The sequence below is a fragment of the Molothrus ater genome, chromosome 13 (assembly GCF_012460135.2).
Source record: "Molothrus ater isolate BHLD 08-10-18 breed brown headed cowbird chromosome 13, BPBGC_Mater_1.1, whole genome shotgun sequence".
NCBI lineage: Eukaryota > Metazoa > Chordata > Aves > Passeriformes > Icteridae > Molothrus > Molothrus ater.
The window spans coordinates 12,055,947-12,078,686 of NC_050490.2; the positions used below are offsets into that span (position 1 = coordinate 12,055,947).

Consider the following 22,740-nt stretch of genomic DNA (forward strand, 5'->3'; position numbering starts at 1 on the left):
GAAGGGCTCTGTAGAGAAGCCCAGTGCAGAAGTGTCACAGTTTGTGTTAGCCAGGAGGCCGTACATCCTGCTTGGATAGCCCAACTTCAATTCCCTGGAAACATTGTGTTTCTCTGAGTTACTCTAACCATTTCCACAGCCTTGAAGAAAGACAGTATTTTCTTTTGATTTAAGAATCAAAACAATAGGCTCTTCCTCTGCAATGACATGTCTCCTGAATCATAAATAGGGAAAAATCCTACTTGGATAAATGACACTGTAATCTCTATTTTTCCCCACCCTATGGTAAGTGGAGAAAACACATACCAATTTTTTATTTGCTCAAAACACTGAGCTTTGTCACAGTGTGAATCTGCATATGTTTAAACATCTGCTTTCAAAAAGTGCCAAATTCACAGCCTTGCAGAAAAACACAACTCTCCTGATGCATCTCTCCTGTCTCTCTCAATTATCCATTTTCAAGTGGATTCATTAAATATTCTAGCAAATATCAAGAATGATAAGTGGCAAATGGAAGATGACAGTCATTTCATGAAAGCAATTTATTACCTGAAAAGATTCATCCAGTATCTTTTCAGACACAAGAAAACCTCAGTGTTCTGGCTTTTTCTGTGCCATTTTTATATTGGCACTCTTGACTTTTAAATCAGACTCATCTATTCCTTTCTTCCCAAGCATCCTCATCTTGCACATGTTCCTTTAATGAACTTTTAGCACAATCAATGTTCAACCCTCAGTAACAGTCAATATAAACCTAAGATGATTAAAACAATATATAGCAATCACCAGGATTAACAGTACCATATGTTTTAGAACAGCAGACCACAGATAACTAGTTCAGAGCTTAAAAATCAAATTTCCTAGCCACAGCCTTTATCACCACAAACCCAGGGGCTAAATCCCTCTTCCCTTCTCTCAGTAAATACTACTTAGAATTCTGTACAATAAAATTTAGCACAGAGTCAGTTTCTTCTGTGTACTTCTGTTTGGTTGAAGTGCTTATAAAACCTGCCTTGTGCTCATTAAGAAACTGAAAAGATAGCACAAAAAAAAGTAATTTTTACAGAAACATACACCTGCATTTAATGATATTTAGAAACATTAAGCATCAGTAAACTTAACCTGTCTTAAAGCAACAAATGTTTTTCTAAAAAATGGGAAGAGTACATCTGTACATCCAGAAAAGTACTAACTTCTGAAACTCAGATGAGAAAATTCAGTCCTAAAACCAGGTGATATGTACTTGTTCAGCTTATCTAGCTGTCTTATCTGGGATCATCAGAGTCTATGGAGTGAAAGACATTTTGCCCAGATTGTGTAAATCAAAAGGTTTCAAGAATGATCAAACAGCACACTTGGAGACTTCATTTTCTGCCAACACACCCAGTTAACAGGGCCAATTGCTTTTGTAGTTTTTTAGTGAAAGATTTCTTGCTAGTCAAAACTTTTTCCTCTCAAAAAAGGATTCTTACCAAGCAATTACCAGCTATGCCACAAGAAGCAAAGTACCTCGAAGTGGATCAGGGACAACTGTTAATGTAATCACTTAAGGTCATTATTTCAGCTGATGCTAAAGGTAGAAACTGATCTGCAGCTGCATCTTTGAAATTTAAAAGAATAAAAAAGAGAAGAGCAGCTTCTGGAAGTTATTCATGCCCTTATTTGCCTCTGTCTCTGATGCAGTCCTTGTAAAGCATGTAGGCTCCCTGCATGCAGGATCACCACAGAACAACTGGTTATGCAGGAAAAAATGTTAGCAATTCCTGTCCATGCCACACTGGCACTTCACTGCCTCCCAATAAACCAGCACAGCATAAAGAAGTCTTGTACTGCTGGAGTTTCTATTCTTGAAATAAAAGATAACAGCACAGTGCTTGGAAAAGAAGTGTATTAATGTCTATGTTACTACTCAAGTTGGCATTTGGCCATGTAGGTTTTCTGCAGTTCACCATTTCACAACATGGACACTTTCAGTTACAAGCTACTACTCTTTACTCCCCCAAAACACATTTTTCCTATTTAGCTCTGCACAGTTCCATTTTACAGTTCCAACAGATATAGTGTTTCCCTTTCTCCTAATAACATAAAGCTTCCAAGAGAGAGGCAAAATAGGAATATGAAATGAGAATTTAAAAAAAAATTTAAGGAGGAAGTCTGGCCAGTTCTACAGTGAAGAACAGGAAAGAACATAGTTCACATGGCCCAGAAACACCAGGAATATTGGAAAGATGAAAAAGAGAGTAACAGATAACAAACGATGCCTGCTAAATCCTCCTCTGCCCCTCAAAACTCCAGTAACTAAATGAACTAAGTTTAAACTAACACTGCTACCTTTATTTCAAATTAACACGCCAATTAATGTACTAAAAAAAGAAAAATAGAAAATTATTGTGAAAGTCAACCAAAGAGAATAATAATCTTTAGTGCAATTTGTCCTGCAGCTGAAATGCTGCAAATTTAGAACTACATCCAGGTAAACACTGTATTGTGGATATTTCTTATGTTCTTTATTATGAATATTAGAGTGGATTTTTGAATGGAAAGAGTAATTTCCTGAAATAATTGAAAGGTGCCATATCTTATTTGTGTCAATAGCATCTGTTCAATGCTCTACACAAAAAGATCTGCAGATCTCAGATGAGCTTTGACAGAAGGACATCCAATTTGGAAGGGTGGGATATTTGGCACCAGATTCCTTCATCTCAGGATAAAAAAGAACTCAATAAATTAAGAAGGCTTTACAACCCACTCGCTTTCTACAAAATTCTATGAACATTTGGGATTTATGACAATATTCTCTTTCAAGATCTATCAAAAATTCAGATCCAAATTATCTTCAAGTATGTTCCATCACCTTCATTTTTTATTAATGTAAATACAAATCAGAACCATTTCTTTTTCTAAAAGCCAACTTTGTGCCTCGTATTCCTTTACAGATAGTCATTTCTGCATTATCAGATTGAATTTTAGTACAAATTTCAAAGAGAGGATAAAGAACTAATTGTACTGGGCCTATGCACAGCAGACTTTAGAAGTGAACATCACATTACATGAATAATTAGCAAGAGTTCAGGGGAGAGGGCAGACGGTTTTGCTATCAGAGAAACAGAGGGTTGGAAGCTGGCAGAGACAGAGCAAGACAAAACCTTTCAGGCACACTGGACAGGCTTAAGGTTGAACCCCCACTTGATATCTTAAACTGCTGTAGTGACTCCTGAAAGGGTGCTGCTTGCATCAGAAAGTGCTGCCTGCAACACATGGTTAACTACCAGAGTATTTATTAACCAGTGTGAGCAAAGGTTACACCTTCATAAACCCCTACGCATAAAAATAGCAAAACTGCAGCTGAAACATTACCCCACCTCTTCCCACAAGGCTGGTACTTTTACAGTTTGTTAAACTTGATGAGATGCTCACACCCAGACTGAAACAGTAACTTTTTCTGTAACATTAACACACATTAAAGCCATGCTTTATCAGAAAAAGACAAGCTTTTTGCAGTAGAGAGCTACAACAAAATATACTACAAACAAAATGTGTAACACAACTTAAATACAAGTTAAGGTACATTTCAGTCTTAGTGGAAGGAGGAAACTGACTGGTCTTGAGTAGCTGCCTGAAGGTAAGAATTGTCCAGGGAACACCTCCAAAGTAAATATTATATGAAATTAGCTACTTCTTTCAAAAATAATCCAAAACAATACTTAAAACATACAAACACCTTTGTGAGAAATGAAGTTCTAAGCAACAAATAGCATGCTGGAAAAAACTTTTCTAAATTTGCCCTGGAGAACATGCTCCAAATCCAAGAGTATTTTCTTGAAAGATGCCACTTTCCCCAGATTATCCTACAGCCAAAATTCCACTTAAACAAATTCATCAGATGTTGGGGAAGACTATACAGAGCTGGGACAATGATTAAGTTCTGCCCAAACTGGTCCAATGCTTAAGGCAGCAAATCAACCTCTGAAACTTTCCTTTAAAGTATAAATGGTTCTATACACCATTTTGGTTATAAAGTGCTCAACAGAAGTTCACTTTTTATTGTTGTTGGCTTTTACATGTTGCATATTATTAAGGCTTGCAATATATAGTGTAATAGACAAAATATCTTGTTTAATTTATTATAAAGAACTATTAAGATGCATGGAATAATGCCAAAATAATCTGAACCTAATCTCAGTTTATCTGCACACTGGGAAAAAACTAGCTGGTTTTGCTTCTTTGCTGGTGTTGAACACCATTTTTCCAGCTCTGTAAGGACAGTCATAGCAAAGCTAACTAGAACTTAGGAGAAATGTTTAGAAAGATTCTTTAATCTTAGCAAAACCCATTATAAAGAACTTTACTAAAGGAGAAACATTTCAAGTCATACTATTAAAGGGTGCTTTCCTGAGAAAAATGTTGAAGTTGGCCTCAGACCTTTCAGATTTGTTGGTTCCCATTTTCCATTACTCCACAGTTCTGCTCCACACAGAAAGAAATGGCCATGCCATAACACAAAGTTAAAATTAGCTGGTCTAACATACTGGGATGTTAAGAAATGTGGCAGTATCTTGTAAAAAATAATAATAAAGAAGAGTATCCTAGAGTTTCTAGCTGGCACTGCATGCCTTGAGAAGGGTCACTTGCCAGACTCTGAGCTATGCAGCTCAGTTAGCAGCATGCCTTGGCTGATAAATAAGGCTCCCATGAGTCAAAGTTCTTAAAGTAACATTTCTATATGTAAGCAGACTTTTTTAATAAGGCACAGTAAAACTAATCTTCCTAAAAACATAGCTCAGTCTAACGTGAAATCAATTCCTAATCAACAGCTGAAAATAGAATTTTCATCTTGAAGGTACACCTAGAAAGGACTTCAAGAGACTGTACCAATAAATAATATTACTGTCAGAAAAGCAGACACAAAGTTCTTCTAACAAATTTGCAATACAAAATAAAAACCAGAGGCAATACTTTGAGATTACCTGTCATTTAAATTTTTCCCTCTAGACTTTGAGGCCAGCATACTAACTTAAAACCTCATCTTCCACATCAACATCATTCTTCAATTGTTAACCAACATGGAATTCCCCTTTTTGAAAGTGGAGAGGATACAGATTTATTTGATGATTATAGGGATTTTCCCAAAGACATGCATGTGCTTATCAAGAGACATTAAACCAAGGGTGGGAAGGTGAGTGGGCATTGAGCCAGATTCTGCTGTTTAACCCAATTTTGTGCCTTTGTATTATTTGGTCTCATAGTCAGCAAATCCAACCACAATATTTAATTCTAACAGGAGAACCTTTGTTCTGTAGAGCTAACATAGTGGTTAAAAATATGAAGATATGGATAGAGATAATGCCAGTATAACTCTGTCATTATACAACTGACCTATGCCTGCACCTTTCTGTAATTGTTTGTGGGCAGCAGAGCTTAATGTGCAAATAACAGTAACCCATTTTTCTCAAATTAGCCCTTGGAAGAAAGAATGCAAAGATGTTCCTCTGTCCTTAAGCTGACACTGTGCACTATTCATCCATCCCATTCTGCATTCTTAGCCTTCTGTTAAAAGCATCTTTATTTCACTGTGTTCATACAGCATTTCCTGGGTTTACAATCCCACATTTCCCATTGCTCCCAAAACCTGACACACTGAAAAAAAACCACTGCCAACAAACCACTCAGTTTTAGTCAGGAATGAAATTGAGCTTCATCATCAGATGTCAGGCTGAGCATGCAAGACCAATGTAAGTCATTCATCTAAAAACTGGAAAGCAGGGCAGTCAAGATGAAGCAGCAGCAAATAGGTCACTGCAACTGCTTATTCAATTCACCAGTGCTCATCTGCAGCAATCTCAATTATCCACCACAACTGACACAGGAGATACAGGGAGATGCTGTCTATTGGTTTGGTTTTGTATTTTAGGCCATACAAACCCAAGCTTTAAGAGTCAGACAAAAACCAATTCTTAACCACTTCATTTCAGACACCTAAGAGCCATCAGCACTCAAGAATTGTAAAAGTATTTTTTATTCAGTTCCTCATCTTGTACACGGGTGGCTTTAATTCCTCTCAAGTTCAGTGGCAACTGAAGCATCTCCTAATCCACAGGAAAAGATTTCTGATCTTCTTAGGGGCTACTTGGAAAAGCAAGCCTATATGTGCACAAGTATGTTAGGTACAACACATCTGCACCTTGTTTTATGACTCACTTCAGCTGCTTCCAATGCAGCCTTGTAATTAATTTACATTTGTGAAGGAGGGCAGAAAGGATTCTTAGTTATTCATTAAATTTATTATCAGCTTTGAGGAAAAAAAACCAAACCCAAATGTTATTTGTTCATTTTCTTTACTAGTGCTGCATAATCTTGAGACTGTTGGCCTTTAAACCAACAGAGAATACAACTGTGGAACTTAGAAGTGGGCCTGGGGCAGGGATGAAAGTTAGTATCATCACATTGGCACATCATAGTACAAAAAATAGGAAATTCAGACCTTAGTCCCAGCAGTGAGACTCCAAACAGCCAATACTTGGCACTGCCCTTGTATTAGTCCATCTCCACATGAGGAAACATCACAGGACTGAAATGCCCCAGAAAACTGAAAAGGGCCTGCTTTCTTCATTCAGTGTGGAAACAGAAACATCCATTTGCTGACTGTCAGTTATTCCCACAAAGCCAGTTGCTAGCAGATAACCAATTGCATACTCTGAAATGGTTTCCACCTATCCATTCCCACAGCTATCCACAGTCCTGGACAGCACCGCTACTTTTCTTTTCTTTTGTTCTTTTTACTTATGTTCAAAAGTAATCAACCAGAGTAAACTTAGCCCAGCACATTGGAATGTTTCTAAGCAGCAGAGAAACTTCAAGTAAAAGGTGAATTTTGGAGAGTTTTTTTTTGGTTTTGAGGTTGTCATGGACTGGAGGCTGACCCTGGCTTCCGAGCAAAGCCACTGAAGATCACAGAGTCCAGCTTGAACTCCCCTGTCAAGAGCAAACTGAACAAATCAAAGAGCTACCAGCAACATGCACAGGTCAAACAGCCATGGCAGAGCAACCACCAGCTCAGCCTCCAAAAGTGACATTCTGTACCTAGAGAGAAAGAGAAAAAGCTGTCTTTCCTCTGCACTTCATGTAATTTAGTGCTAAAAAGCAGACAGTTACTTCAGCATGGAGAGTTTAACAATATGTTCCTCTAGGAATATTTCATGTTCAGTGCTCTGATGATGTTGACAACCAGGTCCTACAACCTTTGTACATCAGGGTAAACCAATAGCTGCAGTTCAGGCAGTTGAATTTCAGGACTATCCACACTCAGGAGAGCATGTAATGTTAGCCAAAGGCTCTTTGGCAGCTTATTTTTCTTCCCAAATAACACCAGTTGCAAAACATTCTTGACAGCAAAAAGTTTCCTTTTTTTTTCTCCTTTTTAAACAAGCTTTGATCTTGTAGTCCTGACAGAAACAGGGAAATATTTAACAAAACTACTTTTATTTCAGTGACTAAAAGATGGAATACAACACCAAAGCTCAGTAAACATTTTGAATAACTTTGAACATCAGAGCACCTGTTTTGAACAGTTGTTGGTATTTGTCCCAGGGACACTCATCATCTGAATTAATATCTGCTCATTGCATAGACAACAACAGCAGATAATTTTGCATCTATTTTTGCTCCAAGGTTCTTAAAGAATTGACCATGGCAGCAAAAGTTTTAGAGGATAGTAGCAATTTAAACAATCCTTTGGAGACATTGTAACAACATTATTGAAAAGAACAATCTACCAGGTGATGCTCCATGAAGAAAGAAAACCCTGGTACTCCAGGACGATTAACTGTGACTCTGCCAAGCACTGCCTTTTGACATGTCAGGATTTAGTTGGCAACTTTTGATAAAAACCTTTAAGCACCCAATCTAAAGAACTTGGCTTAGATCATGCACAAAATATGGTGCTAGTGAAGCAAAGCAGCATCTTTGCAAAATTCTGTTGCAAAGAAAATTAAAAATTGACTATTTTGATAAGGCAAGCTGTTATTCACCTGGAAAGCTGTAAGCACCTCATCACATCAGAATGGAGACAAACTAAACTGACACAACCTCAGAAGATTAGTTATCACTCTGGCCTAATCCAATAAGGTGTGTTCCTGATTTTACCCAATGTAAGACTTCTCCACCAGCTCCTACACAGGAAACAGCAATAATCTCCTGATAATCAGCACCACAAATAATAAAATTCCTGCATAATTAAAAGTTTGGTGTGCATTTTTTTAACATTAAATTTGGCAAAATAGTTTAAAAAAACCACTTAAACATTCTATCTGCTAACCAGTGATCAAAGGCCTGTGGATTTTACTACACCATTTCACAATTCAATTCCTTTCATCACACCATATTGACCAAGAAGCATAAGGAAAGCTAAAAGTGAACCAATGCTCTCCTATGGATTGAAAGACAAATCCAAATGCACCCATTTTGAGAATTAAGGACTTAAACATTACAATAACATCTATCATTTATTAAAAGCTTAAAAAAATACTAGTATATATTGTGCACCATGAAAAACAAATTAAGCTCTATCTTGTTAAATGCAACAAGAACAGCTCTTCTAAGCTGTTTATTAATTACATTTTCTTCACCTTTCAGGATCCAAAAAATGGACTAACAGGTTCTGCTCTTTGATACTTTACTACAGAAGCAGAGGGAGTGAGGCACCAGAGCCTTCTTTCTTTTGACTGGGATTTTAAAATACTTCAAGAACCTTCTTCAAATTTTTAGGGAACATATAAATTGATTTTAGTATAAATAGCATGTGATTGACAAAGCAGCCATGGTTTTGTGCTTGAGCACTGAACCCAAGCCCTACATGTGCATCCTGTTTTTAAGTACTGTACATTGTCTCAATGTAAAAGTGTTAGAAAGTTCAACCTTCCCATGTGGGATTCAGGAAAAGGGGGGAAGAGGAGGACAATCAAGTCATTTTGCACAGATGTTGCATTAAGACAATCAGATATTAGGATAAGAGACACATCTGAACAAAAAGCAGCAAGTTAAAACCACATGGAGAATGAGAGAAGACAGTCTGATATACATTCTCTTCAATTTGGTTCTGATTTTGAAACAAACAGAACAAAATCAGCCCAACCTGCCTAAAATAAAACACTTCCAAAAAATATCTGTAACAATAAGACAGAAAATTCTTTCTGAGAAACATTAAGACACCAGATGGAAAATTGTTAATCAAGTGGAAAAAAATACATATAAAAGACCAAATTAACCACTGATCAATACTTGATAGTGGAATGAAAACAACCAATGCTACAATTACAGCCTCTGAAGAAAAATCTATAAAAATACATTCTAAGGGAACAAAACTATAGGTCAACATCTTTACTGGGCTGAAAGACAGAATTCAAAATTAGTAAAATTATCCTTTAAGATAGAGTTTATCCATGAAAAGAAAGACTAAATTCCTTTAAATTAAGGAAAATAAGTTTTCTTTACAAAGACTAAAAGAATGGAGAATAGTTGAGACTGATTTTGCAAAGACGGTCTGATTAATTGAAACTGAACAAAAGACTTCCATGATTTTGTTTTTTCATCCACTGTTTTCAGATAGTTTTATAATCATTTGTTATGCAAGGTTTGATTCCTAAACGTGTATGTGATAACAAGATCCTTGTTTCAGGACCTTGAAAGAATACAGTCACAATCTGCAGCCATAATGGCAAAACAAACTGATGCCTTGAAAGGCTGACCTAGAACAGAGGCTAGACAGAGCTAAAGGATAAAGCAGGTATTTATTAAAAGGCCTTAATGGATACACCTTGGGCAGTACAAGAGCCTGGCCAGGGCTATGCCCAGGATTCGCCCAAAATGGTCACAAAATGGACAACTGGTCATGAGGTCTCACACTTTTATAAGTTTTTGTCCATTTGCATATTGGAGTTAATTGTCCAATTATAGCCCCAGCTTATGAAGTTCCATCCTCAATGTTTTTCTCTCTTCAATTCACTGTTGTTTATACTTTTTGGGCCTGGAGCTTGTAACAGGTGTCCTTGATCTCAAGTTGGAAAAGGATTGTTTTGACTACCTACCCTGTCAAGAGAACTTGCTAACACTTAATATGAAGCTCAGAGTTACACACTAAAGTGGCACAGAATGTGAAAAATATGAAAGCTAAAACTTAAAGCATCTCTGCCAGCTCACCATCATTTCTATAATTTGACAGCTTTCTCCAAGTACAGGGTTAATCCCCACCTTCCTCAAGGAAACTTGCAAAACATGCAGGTAAATTAATGATTGCTAGGTATCAGTGGTACTTCAGAGGCACAATTTAAAAGGAAGAGTCTCAGACTTCCAACATTTTAATGATTCCTTTCTGCTGCCAGGTGGAACGTCTGGTGGATTCAGAAGAGCAACAGCTTCCCACGGAACTTAGCACAGATGACTAAATGCTTTTGATGGCACAGTGAACCTCTATTTTAAGACTTCACTTTTAACTTTGCATTACAGTTCACTACCATATGACTGGAGGCCAAACGCCCAGAATTTGCATTAAGAATGAAAGCATACACAATCTCCTGGAGCTACCGAGGAACTGCTGCAGCAGGAATGCTGTAACATGACATTTTACCTCAAGAGGCATACTTGTATTTCTGCTGCAGAATATTTCACTAATTGTGAGCCACTTGGATTGAGGACTAGCAAATGATCAGTCTTGTAAAGTTCACTGTTACTTGGAGAATTCATCAGCAGAAAGGCTGATGAAAGGTTTCAGCTCATACCTGTTACAAACAGAGTCATCTGTTAATAGAATTTATTAACTTTCTATTGAAGCTTACACTTTACTGAGCATCTAAAATACTGTAATCATAAAATCACAGAATTGTTAACATTGGAAAAGACTTTAAAGAGCACTGAGTCCAACCATTAACCCAGCACCACCATATTCCCCACGTGCCACATTCACATGCCCTTTGAACTGTTCCAAGGGTGGTGATGCCACCGCTTCCCTGGGCACCCAATTCCAGTGGCTTTTGGCTCCTAAAAACCTAACCAATGCTAACTGCCTAACTCTATCCTCAAGGTACACTAAAATATGGAATTAGCAAACACGGCAAAGTAAGAGCTGGGAAATTTCAACTCCTCAATTTAAGGTGGAAAGCGGAGCCTAGATCTTGTATAAGCCACTGAAGACAACTACAAACAGAAAACTACAAACCTGTCCAGTCACACATTTATATTGAAGAAGCCTGATCCTCTCAAGGCAAGTTGGGCATGTGGTGGCATCACCTACTGGGTCAGATTTCTTAAAATACTTAAGTGAAGGAATCCCTTATTTCTGGGCCTATATAGAATGTAACCATATACTAAATGCCTGTCAGCACAGAAGAAGCACCTCCAGGCAGATGTGAAAGCACTTTTTCAGAGCTTGAGAAGGTTTAAATGAAACAATATCATCAACTAAACATCAAGTGAAAGAGAAAAAACACACATTAAGGACGAGAGAAGGACCAACATTACCTAGGCTTGGTTTAGACGTAGCACTTTTCCTCCCTTGAATCTCATTTACATCACCCATATGTGTTGTAGTGGCACTTAATAATTTATTATGCATACGCCATATCAAAATCACTTCTTTACATAAGACCATGTTATTTATATTCAAGGAAACAAATCTTTTTTAAAGTCCTGGAAAACAAGCCCAGAATCTGGTTTGCTCACCAAGCAGACAGAACACATGCTATGGAAGGGTAACTTCTCCCTACACCTTTCTCCCCCCGCTCTTTGCTTGACTTAGGCAGAGCAATGTCAAAAGGCATTTGGACTCCACAACTAACCAATCCCTGGATTCTTGCAAAGCCAATTATCTAAATTAGTAACAACTCCTGTCACTATTTCTGAAGCTGGCACGTATCCCCAAGATAGACATTAAATACGCATTTCATGCAAGCCAAGTTTGTCTATGAATGCCAGAGCCAAGAACTAAAAACGTTCATCGCTCTTTTCTCTTGGCCTACTACAATTTAAGCTTTTTAAAGCTCTTTCTTTCAGGACATGTTCTGTGAGGTCATACTTTAAGAACCACTTATGCAACAGCAAAAGGAGCTCATGGTTACTGTGGACAGAAGTGAGAGGCCCAGGGACAGCCATCAGTCATAGCAAGGAGCCAGAGCCAGCAGCTCTGCTCAGGATTTTCTAGAAGCCAAGGGCTCGCTGTTTCCACTCACCATGCTGCCTCTTGCCAGAGCCTTCTCAATGTTGCTCCATCCCTTTGGATGCCACATACCTTGGCATCTCCTGGCAGAAACCCCAGCTCTCCTTCCAGATGTCAACACTTTTTCCTTCCAGCCCACTACCATAGGCATTGGATAGCAGTTGTTTGGAAGCCAAAAGAGAAAGACTTCTATGTTGCAGGAGCTTGCACGGAACACCAAACATGTCACACAACACCAGCAGTTTCCTGGTAAGCCCTAGCCAAGGCTACTGCCAAATTCAGGCAGAGCTTTGGCTCACCTGGGTTACCTCTAAGTGTGGACAGGGGCAGGCAAGTCTCAAACAACAGGTTTATTGCACTCTGCGAGCTCAAACTGCAACAAATATGTCCTACTCAAGATGGAGATTGTCAATGGTGAAGCAATGGCTAACATAAATTACAACTGAATAATCCTCTAAATCTAGAAAAACCCAAAGGATGAAGGTTTGCCCATCATTTTAGCAAATGAAGCCATCCAGTAAATCACACTGTAGCTGTTCATGGAACATCTGGTGAGGCCGCCAAAGTAACTGAAACCATTTACAAACCCTTCCCTTCCACTCAGCAAGGTTAACCGTGCAGACTTATTAGGATTAAAGGGAGATACAGAAATACCTTGTCCCCAGTATCCATTTACCTTGTCCTGAGGGCCTGCCAGGCTGCATCAATGTCTGCATACAGGTTTTTCTCAGAGGGCTTGCCGGTGCTCACCCCGTAGCCAGAGTAGTCGTAGGAGAAGACGTTGCAGTTGATGCGGGAGCCAAGGCCAATGTAGAAGCTGCACATCTGGCCCAGGTCCACAGCATTACCGTGCGAGAAGAGCAGCGTGTACCGGCCGGTGGGGGCACAGCGAACGAACATGCAGCCCAGCCGGTTATCTCGGGCCGTGCGGGAGAAGAACACTTCCACGGCATCCAGTTCCCGCTGGGAATACTGCCAGTCGGCCCGCTCGCTCAGGTGCAGGCTGCAGGTGCCCGATCCCGTGGGGGTGCCCGCCCCGGCCGCCGCCCCGGGCTCCTGCTGCTGCTCGGGCTGCAGCACGGTGTACGTGGGCTCCGGGGGCAGGAAGGCCAGCTTGGCAGCGATGCGGCTGGGGCAGGGCGGGCAGCAGAACAGCCAGCACAGCTCGCCCAGAGAGAAACCGTTCATTCTGGGGCCTTGTTCTGGCATCAGAGACGCCGGAGAAAAGCTAAACCTCTCCTGGAAAAAAAGTCACACGGAACCGACCCAGAGCCCTCCTCCGACGCGACCTGCCGCCTTCCTGCGAGGCCACCAGCTGCCCTCCCAGAACGCAAACAATGGCAACCTTGGAAGAACTACAGTTCAGCAACAGCAATACAGCTCTTCAAAGCCTGGAAACTGCTTATACAAACCAAAACCACAACCCCACGAAACACAGATGGGCTACAATCAGCCCTCAACCCCCCTCGCCACAACTAACGCTACAGCAAATACAACTCTCTAAAACCCGACCCTAGACCCCCCTCACCGCACGTGAGCCACACGTACACATTTACAAAATGAATTCCCCGATACCACGGCTCAGTGCGGCGCCCCGGCCCCCCGCAGGGAACATGCAGGATCCAGGGAAGGACCTTCCCGCACACACCGCACCACGCGCGGCCCCACCCGCTCCGCCCCGGCCCCCGGGACGCCCCGCCAGGCAGCGAGGGGCCCCCGCAGCGCCACCGCCCCCGGCCCGGCCCCGGCAGCGTCCGCAGGAGGAGGAAGATGAGAAGGAAGAGGAGCACGAGGAGCAGGATGAGGAGAGTCGCAGGGGAAGGGGAAGGCAAGGTCGAGGCTCAGCCGCGCGCGGCCGCGGGCAGGGCCATGCCGGCTGCGGCGCGCAGGCAGGAGCGGGCAGCGGCCATGTCCCGGCTCCCCCTCCGCGCCGCCGCAGCGCTTCCGGGTTACGGGCGCGGAGCGGCGCCGCCGCAGGTGCCGGGGCGGTGCGGGGCTGTGCCGGGCCGCGCCCGCAGCGGCGCCGCTTGGGCGGGGCACCGGGAGGTGCGGGAGCGGGTCCCGCAGCGACGGCCGGGATACAGGAGCCACCTCCGGGCTCTTTAAGGGACCCCCCCCCCCCCAAACCCCTCCGCCGGCCGCCCACCCTCGCGCGTGCGCGGCGGGCTGGGGGCGAGGGGCGGCGCGCGCAGGGGCCGTTTGGCGCCCGCTGAGGGGTCTGTGAGGGCACCCCCGGCTCGGGTCACCCTGAGGGGAACCCGGGCTCGGGTTACCCCGAGCGCTCTGAGGGGTCTGTGAGGGCACCCCCGGCTCGGGTTACCCCGAGCGCTCTGAGGGGTCTGTGAGGGGAGCCCCGGCTTGGGTCACCCTGAGGGGAACCCCGGCTCGGGTTACCCCGAGCGCTCTGAGGGGTCTGTGAGGGGAGCCCCGGCTCGGGTCACCCTGAGCGCTCACACCGGGACAGTGCCAGCCCTCAGAGCAGGGCCCGGCGGGGTGAGGGGCTCCCCGTGGCCCTGAGCATCGCTCCTCGAATCGCCCAAGCTGAGCAGCAATGCCAATGGAGCTGCTCCTCCGCAGTGCCCGGCGCTCCGCGCCCCAGCTGCCCAGCAAGCTGTGCCTCCCAGGCTCAAAAGCTCTGGAGGATCTCTGGATTTGCCGGCAATTTCAAGAGATACCACGGAAAACTTAAAACGTTGCAATTGCAGATGCCTCATTTCCTTAGAAAATGAGGGTAATGATCCGTATCCCAAATAATTCATTGAATAAATTAGCAAATTGCTTAGAGCATATGGCAGACCCCATGGATAAGTGGTACTGCATCTCCAATGTGTGCTTCGACCCTGAGAGCAGACGCAAAGACTCTGGGCAAATTTATGTCTAACATTCTGTTGGTATCACAGGGTATAACTACAGCCCTTAATTAACCAGCATTGCATGCTTGCTGAAAAAAAAGTCACATAGCCAAAGTTAAAATATAAGGAAAATTACACCTGTGCAACTGCACTTACCCTGGAATTCTTACACTTCCAACCAGTGTCCTGACTTGAGACATGATGGTGAGCGTGTTCACCCCTTTGTGTTGCTCTGCTACTGTTTGGCCTCTATCCTAGGTGCTACCTATGAGGAACAAAGTTTCAAAAACTCAGGGACTGGGGTCCTTTAATAAGTTACAAACCTGAGATGCCCTTCCCTTTCATTTTCATTGGGTAACACTTGCCAGCTCTAAGAAAACTTAGTTCAAAACCTGTGTACAAAAAGTTGGTCGTGTGTGATACTCCTTTGTCTTTGGAACTGGAATGTCAAAAATGAGCTCAGCCCTCATCCACAGCAGTCTTTAGTTTTGCTAGCAATGAGAATTTTAGAAATGCTAAAATCAGCCAGCAATAATTGTATCTCTGCTGACTGTTAAACGAGAAAATGAAAGACAGAAATGTGTTATCTCCATCCAGCTTGAACTTGTGGCCTCTGGCATGGAGAGGATGTTCCTCCAGAGGACAGAGAATACCCAGTTAATTACACGTGTCCCAGGCATGTCCCACTGGGAGGGTGACAGGGTCCAGAGATCAGGCAGGGTAATGAAACGTGTCCCACCTACTTGATGCTGGGTTCCTTTGGGAGGCAGAGACAGCCAAGGCACCCTGTATGGGTCAGGAGATGATGAAAGGGACTCCTACTCCACAAACTGTGATAGGCAAACACAGAACAGATACATGAGGGACCCTGTGAAATTCCTTGAGGATGACAAACGCCCTCAAGCTCCACCTCAGCTGTTGCAAGAGACACTATTGATAATCTGTGGGAAGACTGATACAACCCTGAGAAAAGCCTGAATATACCCTGAGAAGTGATTTGGCAGAGGAGAGCTGTGAAGAGCCTGTCTAGTGCTGCTGCTATGTGTCCCTCTCCCTGCACACACACTGAAACTAAGATAAGAGCTGGAATCTGGGCATCAGCACCAACTGAAACTAACGTTCCTCAGAACCCTTTCAAAGGTTGTATGGGTCACCCACAGCCAGACAGCAGAAGTTCTTATACTATAAGTAGATTGCTACTCCAAAGAATAGGCAATTAAAAGGACAATATTTCCTGTGTGCCACCCTGGCCCTTCCTTAGGTCATGCTTGCAGTAGTGAAATTAAAGAATTAAAGTGTCCTCTTTGAATCAAAGGGGAAGTGTTATGAATTTGCTCCTTGAGCTAATAGGGCTGTGCAAACCACATTTACTAACAGCCTTTAAGTAATTTTTGATGGACTAAGAAAGATGCCTCAGGTGAGCAGGGAAGATCTTCAAATAGCTACCAGAAAGGCAAATACAATAAACAGAATACACTGTAGGTGGTTATGTCTTGATTATTTCCATGTCCTGTAGCCTCACCGTGCCTGTTGCAAGGGCAGAGCACTTTGCACCACACTTCCTTTTCCTGAACACTGGATAGACAAAAGAACAGGCCAGAAGACAGTGAGACTGAAGCCAAAGAAGACACCTGGCAGCAGCTCTGTGAAAATGATGTATCCTAAACATTAACTATGCCTGACTTCCTGCTGCTGCTGACCAACTGTGAGGCTGTTACAGCTGGATAAACACTCCTCATACCTGCACATCTGCAACTACTGTCTGCTTCAGGACTGGTTACAAACACCAGTCTCAGACTAGGAAGTTCCTCAAAGCATTTTTTCCTCTTTCCTGGACAAATTACTGCTCATGTAATTTAGTAACTGTGTATCCCAGGCCTGTTCTAGGATATGTTAAAGCAGAACTGACAAGCTATGTCTCTGTCAGCTGAAACACAAGGCAGGAGATCACACCGAAATCTGCCAAACTCAGGTGCAGGGAAAATAATGAAGCAGTATTAATGAGCACACGTGGCTGTGTTCTCATCAGCCACATTACTGTCAAGTTCTTTGCAGTTTCTGGAAAAAGGTTTGCTTGAAGGAAGTATTTAAAATAGAAAAATTAATTTGTTTTTGGAATGGAAGACCGTCCCAAACACAAGAGAACCAAATGTTGTGGGAGGTGGTGTGTCTGGAAAAGAATGAATGGGCAACAGAGGGTGGCATCAAGAACTTACTGGAGGCATACCACTCTGGTGCTAGTGAGAGGATGGATCATAGAATCATTTAGGCTGGAAAAGACCTTTAAGATCACAGAGTCCAGCCATTAACCCAGGACTGCCAAGTCTGTCCCTAAAGCATGTCCCTTAATGCCACGTCTACACATCCACTAAATACCTGCAAGGATGGTGACTGAACCACTCCACTGGGCAATCTGTCCCAGTGCTTGACAACCCCACCCCAGTGAAGAAATTTTTTCTAATATCCAATCTCAACCTCTCCTGGAGTAACTTGAGGCCATTTCCTCATCCTATCACTTGTTAGTTGAAAGAAGAGGCCAACCCCCACCCAGCTACAAACCTCCTGTCAGATAGCTGTAGAGAACAATAAAGTCTCTCCTGAGCCTCCTTTTCTCCAGGCTCTGGCCTCTGTATAGCCAAAACTTGAAGATATAACACCTAAATTAAACACCCAGGGTAAGCAAGCTAAATACAGCCTTTGGTAGATGGCCCATACTTATGTTTTTTCTGTTGGGTGTATCCTTTCCTACATTGTGCCAGCAGAAAGAACTTGGATTACTTATTTCTCTTTCTGCACCTGAGCGAGACTGTAGCAATTTTCTGCCACATAAACCCGTGTAGCATTAAACTTACAGGTTTATATGGACAAAAATGTATCAATTGCTTTACCAGAATGAATAAAGAAAGGTTAAAATAGAAAACTCATGGAGCTTGAATGATCAATTTCTTCAGAAATATGAGTCTAAGACAAATGACACTCTTCAGGGTTTAAAATAGCTTTCTTCTAGGTCTGCAGGGTTTTAGTCAAGACTCAGCTATCCTCAGATTTGCTGTGAATACAATATGAGAAGAATGTGGAAAGGAAAACAAAGATGTACAAGCATCAAAACTTATGGGAGGGATGGTGGGGGAAGGGAGAAGTGGCAGCTATGTGATAATATACAATGAGGGTTTAGAGTCTTGATTTGCAGTGACTGCACTTTATGCCTGTCACTGGCAAATTGACATTTTAAAGATATGTTCTTGACTGCTTTTTCATGTCAGTATCTTTGTTCAGGCTATATCTAGGCTGATGAAAGGAATTTCAATTAAGGATGAAATCTTTTCCATACTGTATTGAAATGCACAGGGTGGGAGCAGAGCAGAATGGAGCAATGAAAGCTCTATAGAGAGTTCTTTAAGGCATCTTGCTGACACAGGACAAGATAGTTTAGGAATGCCTGGGGCAGTGCACTCTGCAGTGGTTTACTGAGCCTTTACAAAGAAACAGTGTGCATTCACCTTAGTGCCTACTGCCTGAGGCCATATATCATTCAAACCGGGGACTAAGGGTTTAATAAATCCCAATCTAGTTTAGTCCTCGAGGGAATAGCAGTCTGGAGTCATTCAGGAGTGGCAAGGAGGGTGGCCACATAATGTGGCAGGAAAAGGCTGATTTTCACCCTGTGTATGTAAGCAGTATCCTGGGAAATGAAGGGGGTTATAAATCTGCATAGTGAAAGCCTTAGGGAAAAGAAGTGGGAAAAACAGTAAGACATGGATATGAAGACAGCTCATGAGAGACAGGGAAAAAAAAAAGAGAAATACAATAGGAAACTGAGAGCTGGGGGAAGAAAAGGAATATTAATTGTACAAAACCACATCAAACCCACTTTATCCACCTACCTCGCAATCGCTTAATATTTGGGGTGAAATACAAACTAGCTCCCACTGAGCACTTTCATGGAGATGTATTTCTCTTTGCATGTTTGTCCTTGTCCACCATTTTTCCAGCCTATGTCATGGTGAGAATTTTTAGTTTGCTGATATATCCAGAATGCTCACCCAGCCCTTGCAGCTGGGCTCCGGCTGTCGTGGTGACCTTCAGAGAGCAGCTGATCCACACTCCCACCCCTGCATTCAGAGTGGCTGTCACAAGTGCATTCCAAAGGCTCCTTAGGACCTCTACATGTACCTGTCAGTGGTGCCTTCATTCAGGTCTGAGTCTGGGCATTGAGGCATTACTGCTCAACTAAATCTGGACAGAGGCAGAGCTCTGTGTCACTGTGGCCAGACCCATAATCAAGCTATCAATTAAAAGTCAATTAGTGTATGTCTACAGCATTACAGAGTCATTAATGTGACTGAAGCATAGACATACATTTAATTCACTACAATAATTCAGCTTTTAAGATGATCTGATTTATCAGCAAGAGCCAGAATGGCTGTTCACATGGTTAACCCGTGTCCAGTTATTCAGGGACTGGGGCTGTCATGTATGAAATCCTGATCTGAGCATTTGCATACAACTGCCAAATCCCATGTATGTTACAGGAACTGAAGTGGAAAACTGCCAAATTCTCTGCAATAATGTGGGAGCTCTGATGGTGTATCACACTATTCCCTGGAAAAAAATTAAAACTAGACCAACTGGTTTTTGTGTTTTCTCGCTTTCCAGAAATCATCAGAAAACATATGCTTCATTTCATCATAAACCTCCAAGGCATTCTCAAGGTCAGTGGAGATGGAGTTCAGGCTCCCATTCATGAGTACTGGTCATGTAATTAAAATAGAAAAGCATATTTTGGCTTCTGCATGCTACTGTGTGTCAGAAATCAGCAATGCTTTCTTGGAGTATGTGGGCTCTTCCAACTGTATGTCAGTCTTCACATCCAAAGTCTGAACCATATTCTTCAGCTGGAATAAACCTATGATAATCAGCTTCAATTCAATTCTTAAAAAGCACAAGCACAGAAGGGTCAGTGGTGATTATTTAAAATCTTTGGAGATCTATCAATTTTTTTTCTTTTTGACATCACTTAAATTTGGGTTTCTGAAATCATACAAACCAAAACCACCATTAGTCTGAGACCATTCCTGGACTTCCTGAGAGATGTAAATTTGAAAAGCAGGTCACATGTTTTTTCACCTGAAACATGCATTTGAGACTGACAACCAGACAGCCCAACTCTCAAGCATTACCTACTCCTCCCTTCCTTCTCTTTAAGCTCTTATCTCCCCTATTCTCCCTAGAAATCCTGGATAAAGCCTGTTGTTCTGTTAACATGTGCATTTATCAGTGCATGAGGAAGCAGAAAACTGAACTGTGGAATACATTCCCTCCTTGGTGGTGTTGCTGGGGGTTACTTTACCAGTCATTAGACTCTGGTGGCATTTTCTGCCTTCTATGGCAACAACAGCACAGCATCAAGAACCTGATGTTCTGAAAGCAAATAGGGAAAACTTTGAACAGATACCTGTCACAGTGAATCTGGAGGGAAGAGGTGAAGTGACCAAAACTGCTGCAGTGAACAAGTGTATACTCCACATGCAGCACTGGCTGAGTGGACTGGGGCCAGTGGAAGCAGCAGGGCTAGAGACAGATGAGCAGAGATGCTCCTCTCTGTGAAAAGAGTGGTAGGAGGCAGCAGAAATGACACATTCTGGCTTCAGTCCTCACCAACTGCCTACAACTATTACCATTACTTAAAACCAAATATTTTTCCTTTTAGCTCAAGGACAAATTCTGAGAAGAGAAGAAGGGGAGACAGTGAGCTGAGAGTCCTCTGTGCTGTCTCAGAGTAATTTTGTGGGCAAACTCAATTCCTCCTCATTGCCTTTTAGTCACTGTGGTTTCAAAAGGTCAGACCCTGATATTCATTGTCTAGGGGGAAATTTCCTAGAGAAGTCTTCTATGGTTGGTCCCTAATGTCCAAAAAAGCAGCACAATTACATCCAACATTCCCACAATCAACATTAAGAATAATTTATTTTCCTCTTTACTGCAGTTATTTACATATTTATCATTGCCTCTGTTCTGTAATTTCTTCAGATTATTGCAGTTCCTTCTACTTTTTCCTTCTTCAATTTCTGAGTCATTCTTCTTCATCTCTCTCAAGCAGACCCACAACTATTCTCAAATGCTGCAGGCTGGATATGGTACCCAACTGTGGACTTCATGGTGAGTAGAATAGTAGGATGAGCTCATAGCTTGTAGACTGCACTTTCACTGATCTACCCCAGTATGATATTTGCCTTTTTTTTTAAGAGCTGCATGACACTGCTGTTTCCCATTGAGCCTGCAGTTCTCCCTCCCATACCTTTCCAGCTAACTCCTGCTTGCTCTGTTGGCTCTTTACTCCGTTTCTTTGCAATTGATTATTCCTACCAACACAGAGACCATGGCAGTTGTCCTTATCAGGTTGCAGTTACCCACTTCTAACACAATCAACACACTCGGCACCTGCAGAGCTGCAAACAAACACAGTGCTGAGCACAGAGCCTTGGTCAGGTCAGCACAGCCTTTTTAGGAAGCACTTAATATTCTTATTTTCAGACCCCTTCTTGTCTACAGAGAACAAATGCTGCCATGGCTGTTGGCCAGGCAGGATGACTGAGAAGGTTTCCCTGGGAGTCCCTTACGCTGCAACTACTGTGGGGCAAAGTGCCAGCCTTAGCCCAACCCATATCCCATGAGCCAGCCCTCTGCTCCTGAGCTTTGAAACGTGACAGGCAGGAGCAAATCTCACATTCCTCCAAACAGAACATTTATTTTCTTTTTGACTCACAGTACCTGAAAATAAAAATCAAACCATAAAAACTATTTACCGTCTGATGAAAAAAATAACAGTTTTGCCTTTTTTTTGCTGAATCTGTGATGCAACATCTCCTGATATTTTGGGGGACTTCAGGGCACATGTGCTTACTCAAAAGATAGTTTTATCCTTATGTGTATAAAGCTTTCTTCAGATTTGTCCCCCATCTTCCAAAATCTCGCAGTGGTTTATATGTGATTATCAGACTGTACACATGTGAGTGCTGGCAATACAGAACAAGCCTCGTTGTTCTTCATACCTTTGTCTGGCAGGGGTGTTTAAAGAGATGTGCTGCTAATCACTTTGACTGCAGGAGTCCGGGTATGTAAGTACAAAGAGACTCATTACTTACTGATGAAGCAGCAGCAATGAAATCCAGTGCCAGTGACGTGGAGGCTAGACCCAAAAGGAGAATAATCCAAACTACTGTGATAGCAGATTGATGTTAAGTAAGTAATTAGAGAAGGAAAATGAATGAAAAAGGAAACAGATGTAAACCAGCTTAATAGTTATTTTGTATCTTCTTGCCAAATATACCTTATTACGGTTCTGTTACTGCTGCTTTTAAATCTCTGCAAAACAAATGTATCAGATATGGAGAGCTATGACATTTTCCTTCAGGGCTACAAGCCTGGTGGTTCTGCCAATCTCAGCTTATTGCACGAACCTGCCAGGATAAATAGTTAATGAGGTAACAACCACTACATTTATAAGAAAGAAAAAAAGATAGATGGTCAGTTCCTTTTGGTTGAAGTCTTTAGGTTTTAAGAATTAACACCAAGGCACTGATAAAATGCATGGTAATTTCCTGAGGAAAGATTAGAGGCTTGTGCTGAAGATAAAACCCCCAAAGCACATGTTTCCCTGCCTGGGCTTTCATGTATTAGTCC

The 22,740-nt window shown here is 42.2% G+C and overlaps 2 protein-coding genes across 2 annotated transcripts in view; one reads left to right on the plus strand and one right to left on the minus strand.

Annotated features, from left to right (window-relative positions):
* The window catches only part of ABHD17C (abhydrolase domain containing 17C, depalmitoylase), a 30,280-nt gene extending 16,343 nt beyond the window's left edge, over nucleotides 1-13,937 (minus strand). The window contains exon 1 of the mRNA XM_036389416.2: nucleotides 12,882-13,937. Coding sequence (XP_036245309.1) covers nucleotides 12,882-13,414 — 533 coding nt within the window. The 5' untranslated portion in view covers nucleotides 13,415-13,937. The remainder of the gene's footprint in view (nucleotides 1-12,881) is intronic.
* LOC129046819 (Krueppel-like factor 13) lies at nucleotides 13,819-21,266 on the plus strand. The gene is made up of 3 exons (XM_054516257.1): nucleotides 13,819-14,038; nucleotides 19,714-19,769; nucleotides 21,158-21,266. Exons 1-3 carry the CDS (start codon nucleotides 13,819-13,821, stop codon nucleotides 21,218-21,220), a joined length of 339 nt encoding a protein of 112 aa, XP_054372232.1. The 3' UTR covers nucleotides 21,221-21,266.
* Nucleotides 21,267-22,740: the final 1,474 nt, after the last annotated feature.

Excerpts from the sequence above, each read along its gene's own strand:
- LOC129046819 (XM_054516257.1), top strand. The coding sequence starts at position 13,819 with ATGCAGGATCCAGGGAAGGACCTTCCCGCACACACCGCACCACGCGCG. Across the intron at positions 14,039-19,713 it reads CAGGGGAAGGGGAAGGCAAG|AAATCATCAGAAAACATATG; the intron begins GTCGAGGCTCAG and ends CTCGCTTTCCAG. Across the intron at positions 19,770-21,157 it reads ACCTCCAAGGCATTCTCAAG|ACCCACAACTATTCTCAAAT; the intron begins GTCAGTGGAGAT and ends TCTCTCAAGCAG.